Source organism: Equus quagga, unplaced genomic scaffold, assembly GCF_021613505.1.
Source record: "Equus quagga isolate Etosha38 unplaced genomic scaffold, UCLA_HA_Equagga_1.0 146_RagTag, whole genome shotgun sequence".
NCBI classification, from domain to species: Eukaryota; Metazoa; Chordata; class Mammalia; order Perissodactyla; family Equidae; genus Equus; species Equus quagga.
Window position 1 is genome coordinate 3,920,020 of NW_025796728.1, and position 17,425 is coordinate 3,937,444.

The 17,425-nt window shown below is 38.8% G+C and overlaps 1 protein-coding gene across 1 annotated transcript in view; it reads right to left on the bottom strand.

Annotated features, from left to right (window-relative positions):
* Window positions 1–17,425, bottom strand: part of LOC124232992 (gamma-aminobutyric acid receptor subunit beta-1) — a 349,209-nt gene that overhangs the window by 2,070 nt on the left and 329,714 nt on the right. Inside the window, exon 8 of the mRNA XM_046649988.1 lies at window positions 15,002–15,246. Coding sequence (XP_046505944.1) covers window positions 15,002–15,246 — 245 coding nt within the window. The remainder of the gene's footprint in view (window positions 1–15,001; window positions 15,247–17,425) is intronic.

Sequence of the window (17,425 nt, forward strand, 5' to 3'; positions counted from 1 at the left end):
TAAGAGGAGGCAAAGAGAAAAAGAGAGGAAGAACAGTACAGAGGGCGGATGTGATGCTGGTACATTACAGAGAGAGGACTAAGATTTACTGAGTGTCTGCCATGTGCCTAGCATTGTGGTAGATGCTTTGTCTATATTACTTGAGTAATACAATAACAAAGTCCTCAAGTTTACTCCCATAGGAAGTGCCAGACCTGACATTACAACCCATGTCCTATTTGATTCAACGCTCATGTGCTTTTTCTGAGAAATCACCACTTCATAGTCCTTAGCTTTCACCACATCCACAGTGGATTTAGTGATGCAATTGATAGCTTTAAGTGTCAAGTTAACTGGAGAGAGAAGTGTTGACTGAATCTGGCCACTCTCTCTCTCCAGTCTCATCTATCATCATTTCCCCCTGTGAAGCATTTTGCTCTAGTCTAACTGAGCTACTCATTATGCTCTCACTGGCACATCTACTGGCTTCTTTATTCTGGGAGTTATTATTAATTTTTGTTGTTGTTAATAACTACTATTTATTGAATCCTACTGTGTAAATTATTTCAGTTATTTCTCATAACAACCTTGTGAAATATATATTATCCTAGTTCAGCAGATGGGGAAATGGAGGCTCAGAAAGCTTAAGTAAATTGCATAAGATTAAACGAAGATAAGTGCCCAATTTACGATTAAAACACAGTATACTCTTGGTCTCAAATATAATTTTCCGTCTTCTTTGCATGTTAATCAATATTTTTTTTTCAAGGCTCAATTTAAATCCTACTTCCTCTGTGTGCCTGTGTACCTTCCCTGATCATGGTAACCTCAGGAACTTCCTCTCTCTCTCTCTCTTTTTCAGCAAATATTTATTGAGTGCTTATTAGGTGCCAGATACAGTGCTAGGTGTCAAGGATGTGTGTGTGTGTGTGTGTGTGTGTATATATAATAGAGTAAGTTTACTGTTTAAAAGATCATGCATATGAAAGTTTACATTATTACAGAGGATGGTAGCATTGAAGTGGCAAAGAACAAAGTGTTAAATTCATTAGAAAACAGAAAAATACATTAGATGACAAGGTGGTGCACATGATTTTGCTAGGTACTGTGGTGTTCCAGTCAAGAGAATCATAAAACATGGATTTTGTCCCTGATATAATAATCTGCTTAGAGATACAAGGATAAGACATAATTTTGGGAGTGACAGGAGTTTTTAACAAAATGCTAAACGGTACAGTATAGACCATGATTAGAGGTTCATAAAAGTAATAAATCATTGGGGGTCATGAAGGCTTCATGAAGGAGGTGTTGCTTGCAGTGGGTCTTAAAGAATGAGTAGAGGACAGAACAAAGGATTGGGAGTTGAAAACTATATTCTCACCCTGGTTTTATTATTAACTCAGTTTCTTCATCTATATATGAAAACTTTTCTCTAAATAATCTCAAGGGTTTGTTTCCAATTTTTGACAGTCATTATGGAGAATATTCCAGGCAGAGGACATAGCATACTAAAAAAATACTTGTAAAACTGAATCACTTGAGCTATACTGTATGCATCAAGTTGCATTATTATGAACTCTCTCTAAGTAAACAAGTTGCTAGAATTTAGGATCTGCCAGTGAAGCATGCAGATGCTCCTCATTAAACAGAAGTCGCAGAAGTCATGGCAAATAAGGTAGGTTTTATTAAGATGTTTTGGTTAACCTTGGTGCAGACTCAAATGCACTTGTAAATTGCATGAGGTTTATTAGTTTGTGCAAATCCCTCAAAATGTTCTGTCATTGAGCTAGAAATCATAGCTTTAAGTGGTTTGACATATAAAATAATGAATCCAATTCTGCAACGACCCATGAAATCTGATTTCACTACTGCAGAGTTAAATCAAAATTACCATGTCCTTTATTAGGAAAATTTAAGAAATGTCACATAACAGTTCTTGCCCATCTCCAGTCTTTCTTCTAAACAGTCTAGGACTTGTCCTAAAAGTTGGTCTTATAGACTCTGAGAGAGAGAGAGAGAGAGAGAGAGAGAGAGAAAGAGAGAGTGTGTGTGTATGTGACGGTGTGCTCCGGCATTTCTTCTGAGGTGTGAGACTTCATCCACCACCCTCCAAGCTTTTTGCTGCCCAGTAAGGTGGATGTGTGGTAGCCTCACCACTGCTAACATTGGCAAGTTTCTGATTGGCTCTGCCCTAACTCCTTCTCCTCGGAGAAGAGTGCCTTTCCCTTCACCTCAACCATATAGGGACACCCAAGCTATCCTTATATCCACAGCTGACACAGCTTTCCAAAAATAATATCCATGGGGTAGTGGCCATCGGTTTTTCACATCTTCAGAAGCAGCAAGGAGCCGTGTTGTGCATTGTTTCAACATCTGCAATGGTCAGACGTTGTCTAGAAATATCAACATCTGAATTGGACACGATCCAGACATCAAAGATTTTAAAACCTTGAAGCAAAAGGAAGTGAGGCAAATGAAAATGTCAACACACTGGATTTCCAGGGCAGACACAGACTAACAGATTTCCTGAAGCATTGCTGATGTTGAAATAACTGTCCAGTGGGATAATCATTCCCCACTCCTCATGTTGCCGTACTGCAAGGGACTTTCCACTCCAATCCCCAGGAGACAAGCTACCGGATGAACACTTCCAGCTTCTTTTCTTTCTCCTCTTTCACTGCTCCCAGTAACCTGTCTGGTACATTTGGAAGAAGGAGGCAGGCATACTTGGCTCTGGGCCTTCTGGATTTTTCTCTCCCTCTGATCTGCTTCCAGAGAAGGTGCAATCCAGTTAGGTATGTGTCTGTTGAACCTGCTGCAGTGGTGGGGCAGGCCTGCAATTGTTTGGTGGTTCCAGTGGTTGGGGAGCTAAGTCTATCTAATGTTGGGGAAAATGACTGCGTTATATTAACCACATATTCCTCAAACCAACATCACTGATTTTTTTTTTTTTTTAAGTTTAGAGCATATTGAACCTAAACTGAGAGGAAATGAATACAATTACTGATAAGGCTTCGATACAATTACTATTAAGTTTTAATGTTTTACTGGACAAATACTGTGCTCTCTTTCAAACTCAGGTTATTCGTTCTCTTTCCAGCAATCTTTTTGAAGATTGCTCACTTGTGACCTTGAGATCCACCTTCTCCTTGCCTGCTGAGCCTTTCGCTCATCTTCCCTCCTGAGATCTCCCTGAGGCCTGCTCTAAGGCGAATCTTGGAGGGGCTCACATATAAAGAAAAGCCTGGGATTTCCCTGTATAGAGACCTGAGATGGGGAGAGACAATCCAGCTTCTGGCTGGTGAACCTTCTCATTCCTTCCTGCAGACAGTGCTTATCCGTCACAATATCTTGTTTTCAAATTCTGAGGACACAACTGTCCTGGGATGATAGTAGTGAGCAAAACAGACACGGTTCTTAAACTATTGGCACTTACATTTTTTTTTTTTAAAGATTTTATTTTTTTTCCTTTTTCTCCCCAAAGCCCCCAGGTACATAGTTGCATATTCTTAGTTGTGGGTCCTTCTAGTTGTGGCATGTGGGACGCTGCCTCAGCGTGGCTTGATGAGCAGTGCCATGTCCACGCCCAGGATTCGAACTGATGAAACACTGGGCCGCCTGCAGTGGAGCGCGCGAACTTAACCACTCGGCCACGGGGCCAGCCCCGGCACTTACATTTTTATTGAGGAAGACAGGTAATATCCTCTTACCCCATCAAATGAATTTTTAAAACTTGAGTAGCATTAAGGAGAAAACAAAAGAGCTGTATATATTGTTTTCAATGTATTTAGAAAAATATAATCAGCATGCTAAATGGTGATTTTGTGCATGTTTTTCGTAACATTATACTTATCCTTCTATTTCACTATTATGAGTGAAAAAAATCAAAGTAATTCACATTTCCTTTTTCTCCTGGACCTTATAAAGACAGCGTATACATGAATGTTCAAATGCATCTCAATCTTGAAATGGCCAGAGCAGCACTCTTGGTTCTCTCTCTTCTTCAACTTGTTCCTCCTCCTGAGTGGCCTACTGAAAATGTAGCAGGGGCTTTGTCTTATTCACTGCTGTTTCTCCCAAACTGAGAAAAGTGCTTGGTATATAAGAGTATTCAATAACTATCTATTGAGTGAATGAATGAATGATAGTACAGGTGGTAAAAAGGCATGATGGTTAATTTTATGTGTCAACTTGGCAAGTGTGTGGTGCTCAGTTGTTTGACTAAGCACTACTGTGGCTGTTGCCATGAAGGTATTTTGTAGATGTGACTGTCATTTTCAATCAGTTACTGTAATTAAAGGAGATTCCACTTGATGATATAGGTGCCTCATCCTATCACTTAAAAGTCTTAAGAGCAGAAATTGAAGTTTTCTGGAGAAGAAGTTCTGCCTCAAGACTGTAACATAGAAATTTCACCTGAGTTTCCAGCTTGCGCTACAGATTTTGGACTTGCCATTCTTCACCATCACATGAGCCAATTCCTTAAAACAAATCTCTTTTTGTATATGTGTTGGTTTTGTTTCTATTGGTTCCATTTCTCTGGAGAACTCTGACTGATGCAAAGGGGAATGCAAAAATCATGAGGGTGACTGATGTCCAGAAAACACTGATGTGACGGCTGTATTTTTTCCCTCGGTAGGGACCCTAAGCAAATGTGCACAGTCACTTTCTAGCCTGGGTTTAGCCTTTCTCGCCCCCGTTTCCAGCCCACTCACCCTCTCCTGCTCTCTGCCCTCAACATTCTCAAACAGTACCTTAGGCTGTGAAAAATGCTGCCACTCACTGAATTTAACTGTTCTGGATATTTTCAATATGTAAATATAGCAGAACTCATTTCAGTGTAATTGGAATAAATATAATCTTGTTTTCAGTGGCAGTTTTAAAGCCCTGTTGAGAAACACCTCCGGGCTCAATCTACTTTGCAAACAGAAAGTTATTTCCTTCTTGCTAGCCAATTCAGTTAGATTCATATTTACTGAGTAGTTCTGAAGTAGAGTAGGAAGCCAAGTGAAGTGATGCTGGCTGCAGAATGAGCTGCCTTCCAGAAGCCTATAGTGTCCTTAATGGAGCTGTTCAGTGCCAATGGCTGCCTTCACCTGTAGAGAGCCACACAGCCACATCCTCCATCTGCCTATCCCGCTCACATAACATGCCACATTTGTGATGTTGCTGTCAGTCATCAGCTCTCATCAGGGCTGCCAAACCTCAATCCCTTGGCCTCAAATTCCTGAATCCCTTTTTTTTTTGCTGGGGGGAGGGGACGGAGGATGGGAGACTTCTTCACTGGAGATGATTTGCATGTCTCTTTGCGTGTCCCGACTACTAGTGGCAGAAGTGGAAACTTAAATACCATTTCTAGAAGCAATAGAAGGTTAAGTATAAGCCCAAATAAATCTAAACAAATACATATTATATTATTCAGAAAATAGAGAAGGAAAAAGACAAAGATAAAATTAAACAATTGGCAATTTTCCAGGACATTACTCATGTTGATAAATGTAACCTGGATTCCTTTCTTTCCCTCATTCTCCCATCCAATGAATGACCAGGTCCTAATGGCTCTAATTTCAAATACATCCTGAGTCTGACCACTTCTCCCCACCATCACCTTTGGCCACATAACTGGTCTTTTTTCCAGGAATGCAGCCCTGTAGTCTTTTCCTTACATGGCAGCTGGAGTGATCCTTTTAAAATGTAAAACAGACCATGTCTCCTCTGTTTAAATCTTCTAGCTACTTGTCAAGACATAGAATAAAATCCAAATTTCTCATCCGAATCCACAAAGCACCATGTGATTTGGCTCCTGCATGCACCCCTGCCCGTACTTCCTACCAACCTGCCCCTTGAACTCTCTGCTCCAGCCACACCAGCCTTTCGTTGGTCCCTCCATGTTCCTAAGTCCTCAGGGCATTTTCATGTGCTATTCCTCTCTCCTAGAATGCTCTTGCCCAGATTGTTACCTGGCTAGATTCTCACCACTTTCTTCACCATAATTTTCATCATCCACCATCATGTCATGCATTTGTTTACACATTTGGCAATGACCTCAAATGAAATGGAAGCTCCAGGAGGGCAGCTGTTTTTTTGTTACTCTGTTCTTCCTCGCTGTATAGCCCCCTTGCTCTTCCAGAACCCAGCCCGAGATAGTCCTACGGAGGGACTGAGTAAATGTCTGCAGAATGAGAAAACTCAGACTTGGAGCTCTCTCTGATCTCTGTTTGAGTTTTAATGGCCAAAGATGCTGAACGGCTGGAATCTCTAGGGTTGGGTTCTCAGACATTACTGTGCATCCAAATCAATTAGTAAACTTGTTAAAAATACAGGTTTGAGGCTTTTTCTTTCTAGACTAAGGTTTTCCCAGTCTACATTTGTACATGTATTCCAAGGGTTGGTTCTTGTGTACCTGGCCTTTAGTTGAAGTCATGGTGGATAGAAAATCCATAAAGCAGTTACCTTATTTTCAGAAAACTGAGAATTAATTCCAATATGCACAGTTCAAGCCTGAGAAATACATGACATTAAGGTTAGGGAATAATTTCTTAAGTTGATGTTAGTGGGAATTTATTGAACTTTGAGCAGAGAATGATGGAAACAAGAAGTAGAAACTTTTATACATTGGGGCATTTTTTACATGGACAAAACACTGATTGCTTAGGGCATCTCGACATTTGAGATGAGTGCTTTTTACAGTTAAATATAAAATGTATTATAACCAGAAAATTCATTCAATTCTGAATGATGCAAATAAAGGCATTTTTCAGATTCATCTTCAGTGAATCTCCTTAAAATATTCATCCGAAATGTCATCAGTAATGTTTTGCTCTTCTAGTATAGAAAAGAGTGATTATGGCCAGAGTAATGATTGCTTTCCCCATAGCTGAAAAGGAGATACTTAGGATGTGTGATGTCGATATGTGTGTGAATGTCTTGGGGCTTGTGGAATACTACACCTAAGTGGATAGGTCCTTGTTACTATATCACATTAGGTAGAATCTTCTTACCGCATTAGCCAACGTCTCCCAAGACAATCACTGGACTTCTACACTTTATTCCTCCCGACTGGAGAAGATTATGAGTTAAAGGCAGAGCAGAGTTATCAATCTCCTTATATTCTAATACAGGGATTTCAAGGGAAGGGAATTGCTGAGAAAAGATATGTTAGGGTCACAAAGTATCAACACAGGTTGAAAACAATCTATTAATAACACGCATATATTGTTACCACTAACACGCATATATTGTTACCAGTGACTGTTCCTAGTTAAATAAATGTCCACCTTTAGAAAATGTTTATTATATATATAATTTAATTTTGAGAGGTTTCAAACAGTTCTCAATTTGGGAAATGCTTTAAAAATTTGTTTTTGTAACAATAGGAATATAATAGGAAAAAAGTTCCCAATCACACATGAATTCTAAGAGCATGCCTGTTTGGTTTTGTAATTAATTTATTAGTTCCTTTATTATTTTAAAAGTCATTTAAGTGCCTGATTTGCGCTAGCCTCTGGGATAGGCATTGCAACACCAAAGAAGGAAGATACGCTATCTTCATTTCAGGCCTACTTTATTATTCTTTAGCATTTATTATTGCCTGGCATTCTATGTGTATTTGTGTGTGACGTTCATTGTTTGTGTGTGATGTATTTGTGTGTGATGTTCACTGTCTGTCTCTCCCATCCAAGTGTAAGCTTTTGTTTTCTTAATCGCTGGCTATATCTCCAATACATAGAGTATTCGTATAGAATGAACTCATTAAATATTTGTAAAATTAAAAAAAAATAAAGGTAAGCATAGAGTGCTGTGGAAAGCTCCAGGAGGAGCACCAACTCAACCTGAGGAGCAAGGGAAGGCATCAGTCAAGAGGTGAGTTCTGGGGAACAAGCCAAACAAAGGTTCCAAAGAGTGAAAACATGGCAATTTGGTAAAGCTGTGAGTTTTAATTCTCAAGCAAAGAGTGTGTTGGTGAAGGGGAGAGGGAGTATGAGGCAGGAAAGGAAAGCGGAAGGAGATCACAGCGGTTCTTGGATCCCATCTTAAGAAGTCAAGATATTTTCCTTTAGGCAAAGAGTCTGAGACAGGCTGTAGTGGATGCCTATTGGTTTGACCTTTCTGATTCCATTCAACCTTCCTCTGACAACACTGGCCTGACATTCCTTTGGTGCGTGTGGTTGAAGTGGGCTGATTGCATCTTCTAGGCTCTGGGGACAGGCACATGACCCAGAGGTGGGCGTTTAGTGTTTTCTATCTTCCTGCTCAGAGGGATTGATTTCTCCATGAGGATATGACTAAAGTTGGTCCAAAAAGACTGCATCCTGACTTTTTTTCTGTTGGGACTATTGGGTATAAGAGAGTATTTTTGTGCTAGGGTTGTAGAGAGCTCTGACACTATAAACTTGGAGCTTTGGGACCATCATGAGCGAAAAGTTTACTGAAATTAAAGCTAATATAACAGAAAGCATAATTAAGAGATGAAAAGAGATGCTTTCTGATGATACTGTTTGAACATCTGTATATGGCCACATGTGAAACTAGAACCATGCCTGAACCTTTCAGTTGTGTGGGCCAAACCCTCCCAGCCCCTTTCTTTTCTTAAGCCAGTTAAGTCCAATTTCTTTCTCATTCACAAAAGAATCCTAGCTGTTTGGGAGTAAAAGAAAATGGACTCTCGAAGCCAGAGAGAAAATGAAAGAGAGAGAGAGAGACAGAGAGAGAGAGAGAGATTTTGAGATTCTCGGAAAGGAAAATAAGACTGCTGAAGACTGGAGGTTAACCAGATTAAACCAAGACTAGAGAACAAAATGTGGACCAAGCCAGAATTTGGGCAGGGGCTTGAAGGCTAAAGAGGTTCATGAACTGTTAACACAAGCTATCATTAGAAATCAAAGGTCTTGCCTGGATTTCTGCAGAATCCAAGATGCTAACTCAGAATGGTTAAAGTTTCATCAAAGGCTGAGGGTAGTTGGCTTGAGGGTGAGGTAGTGATGTGGGAGCCGGCCCAGTCTCAAAGGCTAACATAGGTTATTGAGCTGTTCCAAGCTGGACTTAGGAGAGAGCTGTTTACCTTTATGATGCCTGTCTTCACATGTATTTTGTATACTGGAATTAATCACAGTACAGAGCTGATTTACATTTAAAAAGTTGTCCGAAAGTATAGATGTTTGAAAGTGTCTATGACTCACCACTGAGAATAGGATATGGGAGGAAAGAGCACAGATTACAACATTAATATCTGATTCAGAGGGGAAAAATTCTATTTCTTGACAGTTGGGGTTGCAACTGCACTTTTGGTATGAATCTTTGGCAGATTCCACTGGTGTCCGCCCTGACTTAGAATGATTTTGAATCAGTCTCTGATCACAGACTGCCCATGCAACCATTCCATCTTAGGGGGATCTATTTGCAAATGGGCAGGCATTGCGGCAAACAGATACAACCATATATGTTCTGGATTAGTATAAAGGTGGCCCAGAAGTAACTCACTTAAACAGCCTAGTTGTGCTGTGAAATCTATCTTTCAAAACTCTAAATACTATCTCTAGTTTCAAATGAAACCTGAGGGGTTCATGAATCTACAGTCTTTATCACCTTGGAGGTTGAAACTCTCCTAATGTCTGGATTCAGCATCTGTACTCATATAAAAAGATGCTTCAGTGCAGCTGGTGGAAACATAAATCAAGACAGAGCAAGCACTTTTGGAGCTTTAGTACAGATACCCCATGACATGACTGCCCAGCCAAGGCTATCAAAGGTAATGTGTAATAAATGATCAACACCTCTCTGTGCTCTAGGGTAGCAGGGCAAATGTTAGGGATCCCTCAAATGAAACTTGTCTGCCACCACAGCACATATGTCTTTTGAATTCAATTGTTTACAAGTATCTAAAAGGAACGAGGAGGATCAACCAACCATTATATGTAGGAAAAATCCCATATAGTTTTCTATTTTTTAATTTAACCAGGGAATAGCATTTTTAAACGCCACACAGTTTGCATTATTATGTTAATGGCTGGAGATGATACACTGAACAGATGAAGTAATACCCTTGATTTTTACTGACACATTGTCTGTCTGAGCCTCTGGTTTTAGAAGAGGAGAAGAAAGTTAGGAACTGGAAAACCTAAGCAGCTGCCGGGATGATTATAAATTGCCTGAGATGATAACACCGCATTAGGGTTCCATCTAAATATGAAGAAGTTTATAAAATCTAAGCCAGAGCACTCCTTTGAAGATTATGTCTATCTGATGTTATATGACATTGTGATTCAGAAAGAATAGCAAAGGTTGATATAAAACATGCTGTAAAAAACGTTAAAAAAAGTGATAGAAACAATAAGAAAGTCTGGGACAGGTAGACATTGAAGTGGACTATACTTTTTCTTACTTATCAATATATAAGAATTTTACAAAACATTATGACATAACACTCAACACCTGGTGTGGCATCTAAGAACTCACCTTGAATGAACAAGGCCTATCTAGCATTTATTCATTCAACAAGTACTTATCTGGTTTTTCTCTGTTCTAGCCACTGAGGAAAGAACAATAAACATAATAGACAAGGATTGGTGCCAATCTTCAGGAAGCTTGCAGTCTAACAGAGAGATAGATGTTTAAAAAATAATTACCCAAATAAACATATACTCACTATTGTGGTTAAATCCTATGGCGGAAAAGTACACCATGCCATGAGAACAAATAACAATGGTACCAAATATAAGCCAACAGTGGGGGTGTCAGTTAAGGCATCCCTGAGGTAGTAGCATTTCTGATAAGAACTGATGCAATGGAAAAATTGAGAGAAGGCCAATATTACCTTCAATTTCACTAATCCTTTCTTTTGTGTTCAAAATCTGATGCTAATCCATCTTAAGAATTTTTCAATTCTATGATCTCCATTGGTGCTTTTTTATAGTTTCAATTCCTTTTCTGATACTCCTCATCTCTTCATATATTGTATTAATCTTTTCCTATGGACTTTATTTTAAACTTTTTATTTTGAAATTATTGTAGATTCCTAGAAAGTTGCAAAGATAGCACAGAGAGGTCCCAGGTACCCTTCACCCAGTTTCTCCCATTGATTACATCTTACTTAACTATTGTACAATATCAAAACCAGAAAACTGACGTTGGTATAAAGTGTGTATAATTCCATGTAATTTTATTAAATGTGTAGATTCATGTAACCAGCACAACAATCAAGATACAGAACTATGTAACCACTGCGAAGTTCTCCCTCATGCTACCTCTTTATAATCAATCGCACCCATCTCCCCCAACCCCACCACTCTCACTAACTCCTGGCAGCCACTCATTTGCTCTTCATCTCTCTAATTTTGTTTTTTTAGGAGTATTATATAAATGGAATTATATGGTATGTAATCTTTTAAGATTGGCTTTTTCACTAAGCATAATGCCCTTGAGATCCATGCAAGTCATTGCATGTATCAATAGTTCATTACTTTATATTGGGCTGGTATTCCATGGTATGAATGTACCACAGTTTGTTTAACCATTCACCTGCTATAGGATATTTTGATTGTGTCCAGTTTTTGGCTATTTTCTATGAACTTCTAAATGTATTAATTATAGTTACTATGATTATAAATTATAGTCATTTTTTAAGCCAACATCTGGGACTTTTGCAGCTCTGTTTCTATGGACTAAATTTTTTCTCTTGACTATGGGCATATTTTCCTGGTTCTTCTAATATCCGGTAATTTTTAATTTTATACTAGTATGTTGACGACGTACTGTAGAGACTCTGGACTATGTTACCTTCCCTGGAAAGTGTTGAGTTTTGCAGTTATGTAGTTTAATTACTAATAGATCACCTAGAATGTGCAGGGACTTGGTTTTATGTGTCGTTAGGGTGAGTCTACTATAGTTTTTCCCTTAACTCAGGGAGAGTTAAGGGAATTATTCTTGTGACTTAGTCTTTCCTCCTAAGGTGTGATCTTTTTGGGGTTTTAGTGGAAAGCCTAATGTATTTATCAACCTGCCCTAAAGGGCTGGATTCAGACTCCAAACTCTGACTTTGATATGGTGGATAATAGCTGAAATCTCCATTCATTGCTTTTTTTACCCCAGTCTTTTGGCTGTTTTTCCCTTTTGAACTTCTTGGCATTTTACCCGTACAGTTGTAGTTGAGGAATCAACCAAGGGTTCATGGGAAGTTTATGCTCAGATTTTAAGCTTTCCCTGTGGCTCACTTCTTTCTAAAAATCTCCAGAAACTCTGAAAGTATCAAACTCCACGCTCTGATTCATTAGACCAATAAAACTGCAGTGTTTTGCTGTCCCACATCCCCAGACTGGAGAGCATCCTGGGTGGAAAAGCCGTATAAACACAGATTTCACATAGTGTAGTTCCCGTCATGTGAGAGTTGATTCTCTTCTAATTTTTGCTTGTTTCAGTTACTCTCCTGTGTCTTCAAGCGGATTTTTAAAATTTTGCTCAGGGCTTGAAATTTTTAATCTACTGGAGGGTCAGTCTGATACAAACTGCTCCATCATATCTTAGGATGATTTTTGTTTTTGCTTTTTAGCATAACTTTGTCCACTTATGTTTCTGTGAAAAGTATTTGTGGAGTTCCTAATCTAGTTTTCCACGGATAAAAACACCTTTTTTCTTTTTTTAAGAGTTTCATCTCCTGACAATTGAGAGATTTTTGTACTCTTTCTTTTAGAATTCAAATAAAAAAAGTCGTTTCACCTTGAGTAAAAGATTCCTAATTTGAGATCCAATGAGATCTTACTGTGTTTAAGCCCAGTGTTACTCAAACAGCCTGCTTATGAAATAAAGATCAGTCAGGTGGGAACACTTTACTTATTTATTAGCCACTCATGAAATCCTTTCAGAGCAGTATGTATTATACATCCAGCTATGAAATGGCATGTGAGCGTTTCCTCCTGCCTTAACTTGTCCCTTAGCACCTTAGAAAAGTCCTCATATTCTGGGGTGGAATCAAGGCAAATGCCCAAAGAGTATGGTTAAAGTTTGTTTTATAATCTTTTAATTTTAGCAGAATAGATAGATTTCAGCTTGCTTGACCTTTCTATTTAATTACCTCTCCAGAGAACACTGCTTTTCTAGCCAATTGAAAGGCCCCAGTTTTTCCTTTTTACCTTCCCAAATTCTGCCTGTCTTTGAGTGTCCATTCAGTGCATATCTTCGGAAGTTTCCTACCAGAGAACGTAACCCACTTTATTTATGTAGGGCTTTCGCCCATGATATATCAATTAACACACATTCCAAACTATGCAGATGACTAGCTAATGGGTTTAGAAGACAACTGAGATGGGGATGAAAATAGAAAAGAGGTGGCCGTGAAAACTACTGCGAAAATACTTGGAAAGCTGGTATGGTTACAATCAGACAATGGGAAACTTCTTCCTCCTAGATATACTCCTCAAGCTAGGCGCTGTCCTGTCTCATTTTATAATCCAGTCACCTCATAAGAGTATAATTTCCTCCTCCACCAAGATCAGGAGATTCTCAGGGGCAAATATCATGCCAACTCCTTCTCCTTTAGCAACAGCCATAGTGTTTCACATAAGAGTAAATATTTATTTGAATGCGTTGTTTTGAATTTTGACCATTTGGCTGAATCTGTATGTTTTCTTCACTTATAATTTTTGAAATTCTTGGCAGTGTTTATACAAATTTGATATCCTACTAAAGAGCGAGAAGATACACCTTGAAGGTACATAATTTGGGTTCCGCTTGATTCTGCAACCACATCTCATACTGCTCTGCTTTCTCTCTCACTTACTATACTCTTGCTACACTGGTCTTCCCTCAGTGCTTTAACACAGCAAGCAATTCCTTTGTCCTTGCAATTTCCTTTGCCTGGAATGGACATGGCATGGTTAGCTGCTTTTCATCACTTAGGTCTCAGATCAAATGGCAATTCCTCAGAGAGGTCTTCCTGATCACCTGATCAAAGTTCCCTGTTACCTTGGATCTGACCCAAATCATTCTTTTGCCTATTACTCTGTTTTACTTTCTTCATAGCCCTGACTACTAACCGAAATTATCCTCTTGATACTTTGTGTGTTTGTTGACTGTTTTCCTGTGTTAGAATCTAAACTCCACGAGGGCAAGAAATTTGTTTCATTCAGAGCAGTATCCCCAACACTCAGTATAACTCCCAACTGAACAAATATTTGCATCGTCACCCTGTGTACCATCTTGAAAACCATTTTTAGTGGATACAGTATTTCAATGTGTATAATTTTAAGTTGATTTCACTGAAAAATAGCATAGAAGTAGAGGCTACAGAGATTTTTTTAAAGAATAAACAGAGCATTAATTTTAATTAAATTTTACCCAGTAAAAGTGCATGTCACAAAATCCACCATTGTAAAACAAAAGAAAAATAGTAACAGTATCTTGTATATAATAATAATAGCCAATACTTATTGAGTGCTTACTGTGTTCCAGGTATTGTTCCAAATACTAGACTTAAAAAAAAAGCCTCGTTCAGTCTTTACAACAACTCTGAGAGATAGGTACTATCATAATCTCCATTCTCTGGATGATGACATGGAGAAGAGAGGTTAGATAAAGAGTCACATAGGTTGATTTACTTGAAGTTTTAAAGCCAGTAAGTGGCAGAGCTGGGGATCAAACCCAGGCAATTTGATTCCAGTCTGTGGTTGTACCCACTGTGCTATATTGCCTCATTTCCGCTTAATGGTGGAGTTTATTCACTTTAGTTCTCTCATTTATTTATCAAGCAGATCTGGCATTACTCTTTTACATATAGTTTTACAACCATAAGGTTTAGAATAAAGAACAATGGACTTGGGGTTGACTTTTAGGCCCCAGTATGTTATTAATCTATGTAACCTGCAACCTAACTTCTTCAATCCTCAGTTCTCGAATATGTAAAATGAGGGGTTGTTTGAGTCTTATTAAAGAAGAACTAATATTTTATACTTTTTTTTTCTGTTACAAGAGCTCTGAGCACCAGGCTGCTGATAAATGTTGGAAGAATCTTTAGGAATATTTAATACCTTACCTGGACTTTATTCACCTCCAGCTTGTTCTTCTCATTGGCGCTCTGGTCTTGTTTACCAGCTCCCTTTTTCTGGGGTCCCTTTCCAAAGAAGATGTAATTGACAAAGGCGTATTCCAGCAGAGCCAGGAACACAAACACAAAGCAGCCCATCAGGTAAATATCAATCGCTTTGACATAAGGGATCTTTGGCAAGGTCTCCCTGAGGTGAGTGCTGATGGTCGTCATTGTCAGCACCGTGGTGATGCCTATGAAACGGAAAGACACAGCTTAGCTGAATGCACTTCTTAAGTCGCCCTCTTTAAGATCAAGAGGGGAGATGACATTCCATTATTCGTGCCCCTAAATGATGGCAGTAATGCAATAAACCACTGGGCAAAAAGGGCAGACATTTTGAAGGAGAAAGCTGCAGCCTCCCTATATAGTCCATAAACAAACCATAAAATAGGATGCACTCTTGGTGGAGGGTTGGAAACTGTTAATTTAAAAAATAACGCACAAAGGGAAAAGAAAAGTAGATAGAAAGGCATATCAAATTCTCGTTGATATTCTTTTTGACTATTGCCAAATGTCCCTCATTCTGTCACATGCTACCTCTTTATTCTTCCTTCTCTCAGCATCTCCCTCATCTCCTCTTAAATCTGTCTTTGTTATAGTAGTCCCCACAGCAGTCACTACCGAACTGAAAGTTGGTGACCAGTTTGAGGAGACCTACTTCATTGTATGAATCTATAATACATCCAGGTCACAAAGTCAGTGTTGCTTTTTAAAATAATAATGTACCGTTCACAGTGAGACAACACCAAAGGAAGAAGCAAATAAGAGAGCTCGGGGGGCCGCCCCGCGGCCGAGTGGCTAAATTCGCGCGCTCTGCTGCAGGCGGCCCAGGGTTTCGCCGGTTCGAATCCTGGGCACGGACATGGCACCGCTCATCAGGCCATGCTGAGGCAGCGTCCCACATGCCACAACTAGAAGGACCCACAACTAAAATATGCAGCTATGTACTGGGGAGATTTGGGGAGAAAAAGCAGAAAAAAAAAAAAAAAGAAGATTGGCAAGAGTTGTTAGCTCAGGTGCCAATCTTTAAAAAAAAAAAGTTCATGATTTGTATATTTTTTTTAGACATAATATGATCTTGTTGCTTTCGTTTTTCAAACATTATCTCTAGTTGCTTGATTCCAGAGACCAGAAGGAATTAGTTCCCTAGAGTCAAACATTACATTCTTAACAATATGTTTGCATGCCTGCATAATATTTTGTGTTGAGATGGTGATGATGGAATGATAATTGGGAAAAACAAGAAGTGAAAAATAATTTGGAATCTCACATAGATAGTTTGTGCTGCATCATTAACGTTACACATATCTGTAGTGTTTTTACAGTTTTAAACACAGTTCCAGATTATCTTATATGGCTGTCATAACACACTGCTGAGTAGGATTAGGGCAGGTGTATTATTCCCAATTGATAGCTGAGTAAACAGAAATTCTGAGATTAGTTATTTTGTTGTAGATTGTTCAGCTAGGGGCAACAAAGCAAGGAGGTGTTACACAATGCCATTTAAAATAAAAGCAGAATGATGAGAAAGTAAAATCTGAAACTTGATGGCAGCTCTTAACAATAAAGACGAGAAGTATGAAATGCATATTAAGACAAAGGAAAGCTGGCAAAGGGAGTGGAAGGTAGAAAATGAAAAGAGAAAAAACTAGTTTAGCATTCATTTGCCAATCAGATTATTGAAGAATAAGATTCTCTAATTTGACTATTTCACTTTTAGGAGAAAAGATAATGTAGGAAGTCAGGACAATCATGTGAAAAGTGAAAATGGTTCAGATCAGTGATGAGTTCAAATGTGCTGGACTGATGTGAAATGCCGTCATCTGTGGTCTTACTATTTCTTTGAATAAAATTTTAAATTTCACCTAATATAATTCTAGCTAATGTCCCTGACAGAAACAAACGATTCATTTACGAGTCCGCTAACTGCATTTCTGCTTCTATTCCTTAGTTTAAATTTTTTTTTTTTTGAAAGATTGTCACCTGAGCTAACATCTGGTGCCAATCTTCTCTTTTTTTTTCCTTTGTCTTCTCCCCAAAGCCCCCCAGTACATAGTTATATATTCTAGTTGCAAGTCCTTCTGGTTGTGCTATGTGGGATGCCGCCTCAGTGTGGCTTGATGAGCAGTGCCAAGTCCGCTCCCAGGATCCAAACTAGTGAAACCCTGGGCTGCTGAAGTGGAGTGTGCAAACTTAACTATTTGGTCACAGAGCTGGCCACTCCTTGTTTTAAATTTTTAAGCAAAAAGTGTTGGTAAATGAGTGTCTTTTTTACTTAGATAAGTTTTAAAATATCACAGGTTTTATATTTCAAAGAAGTTATGTCAGTATCTTTATGTACAGACATCTCTAATCAAAATATCATTAGCT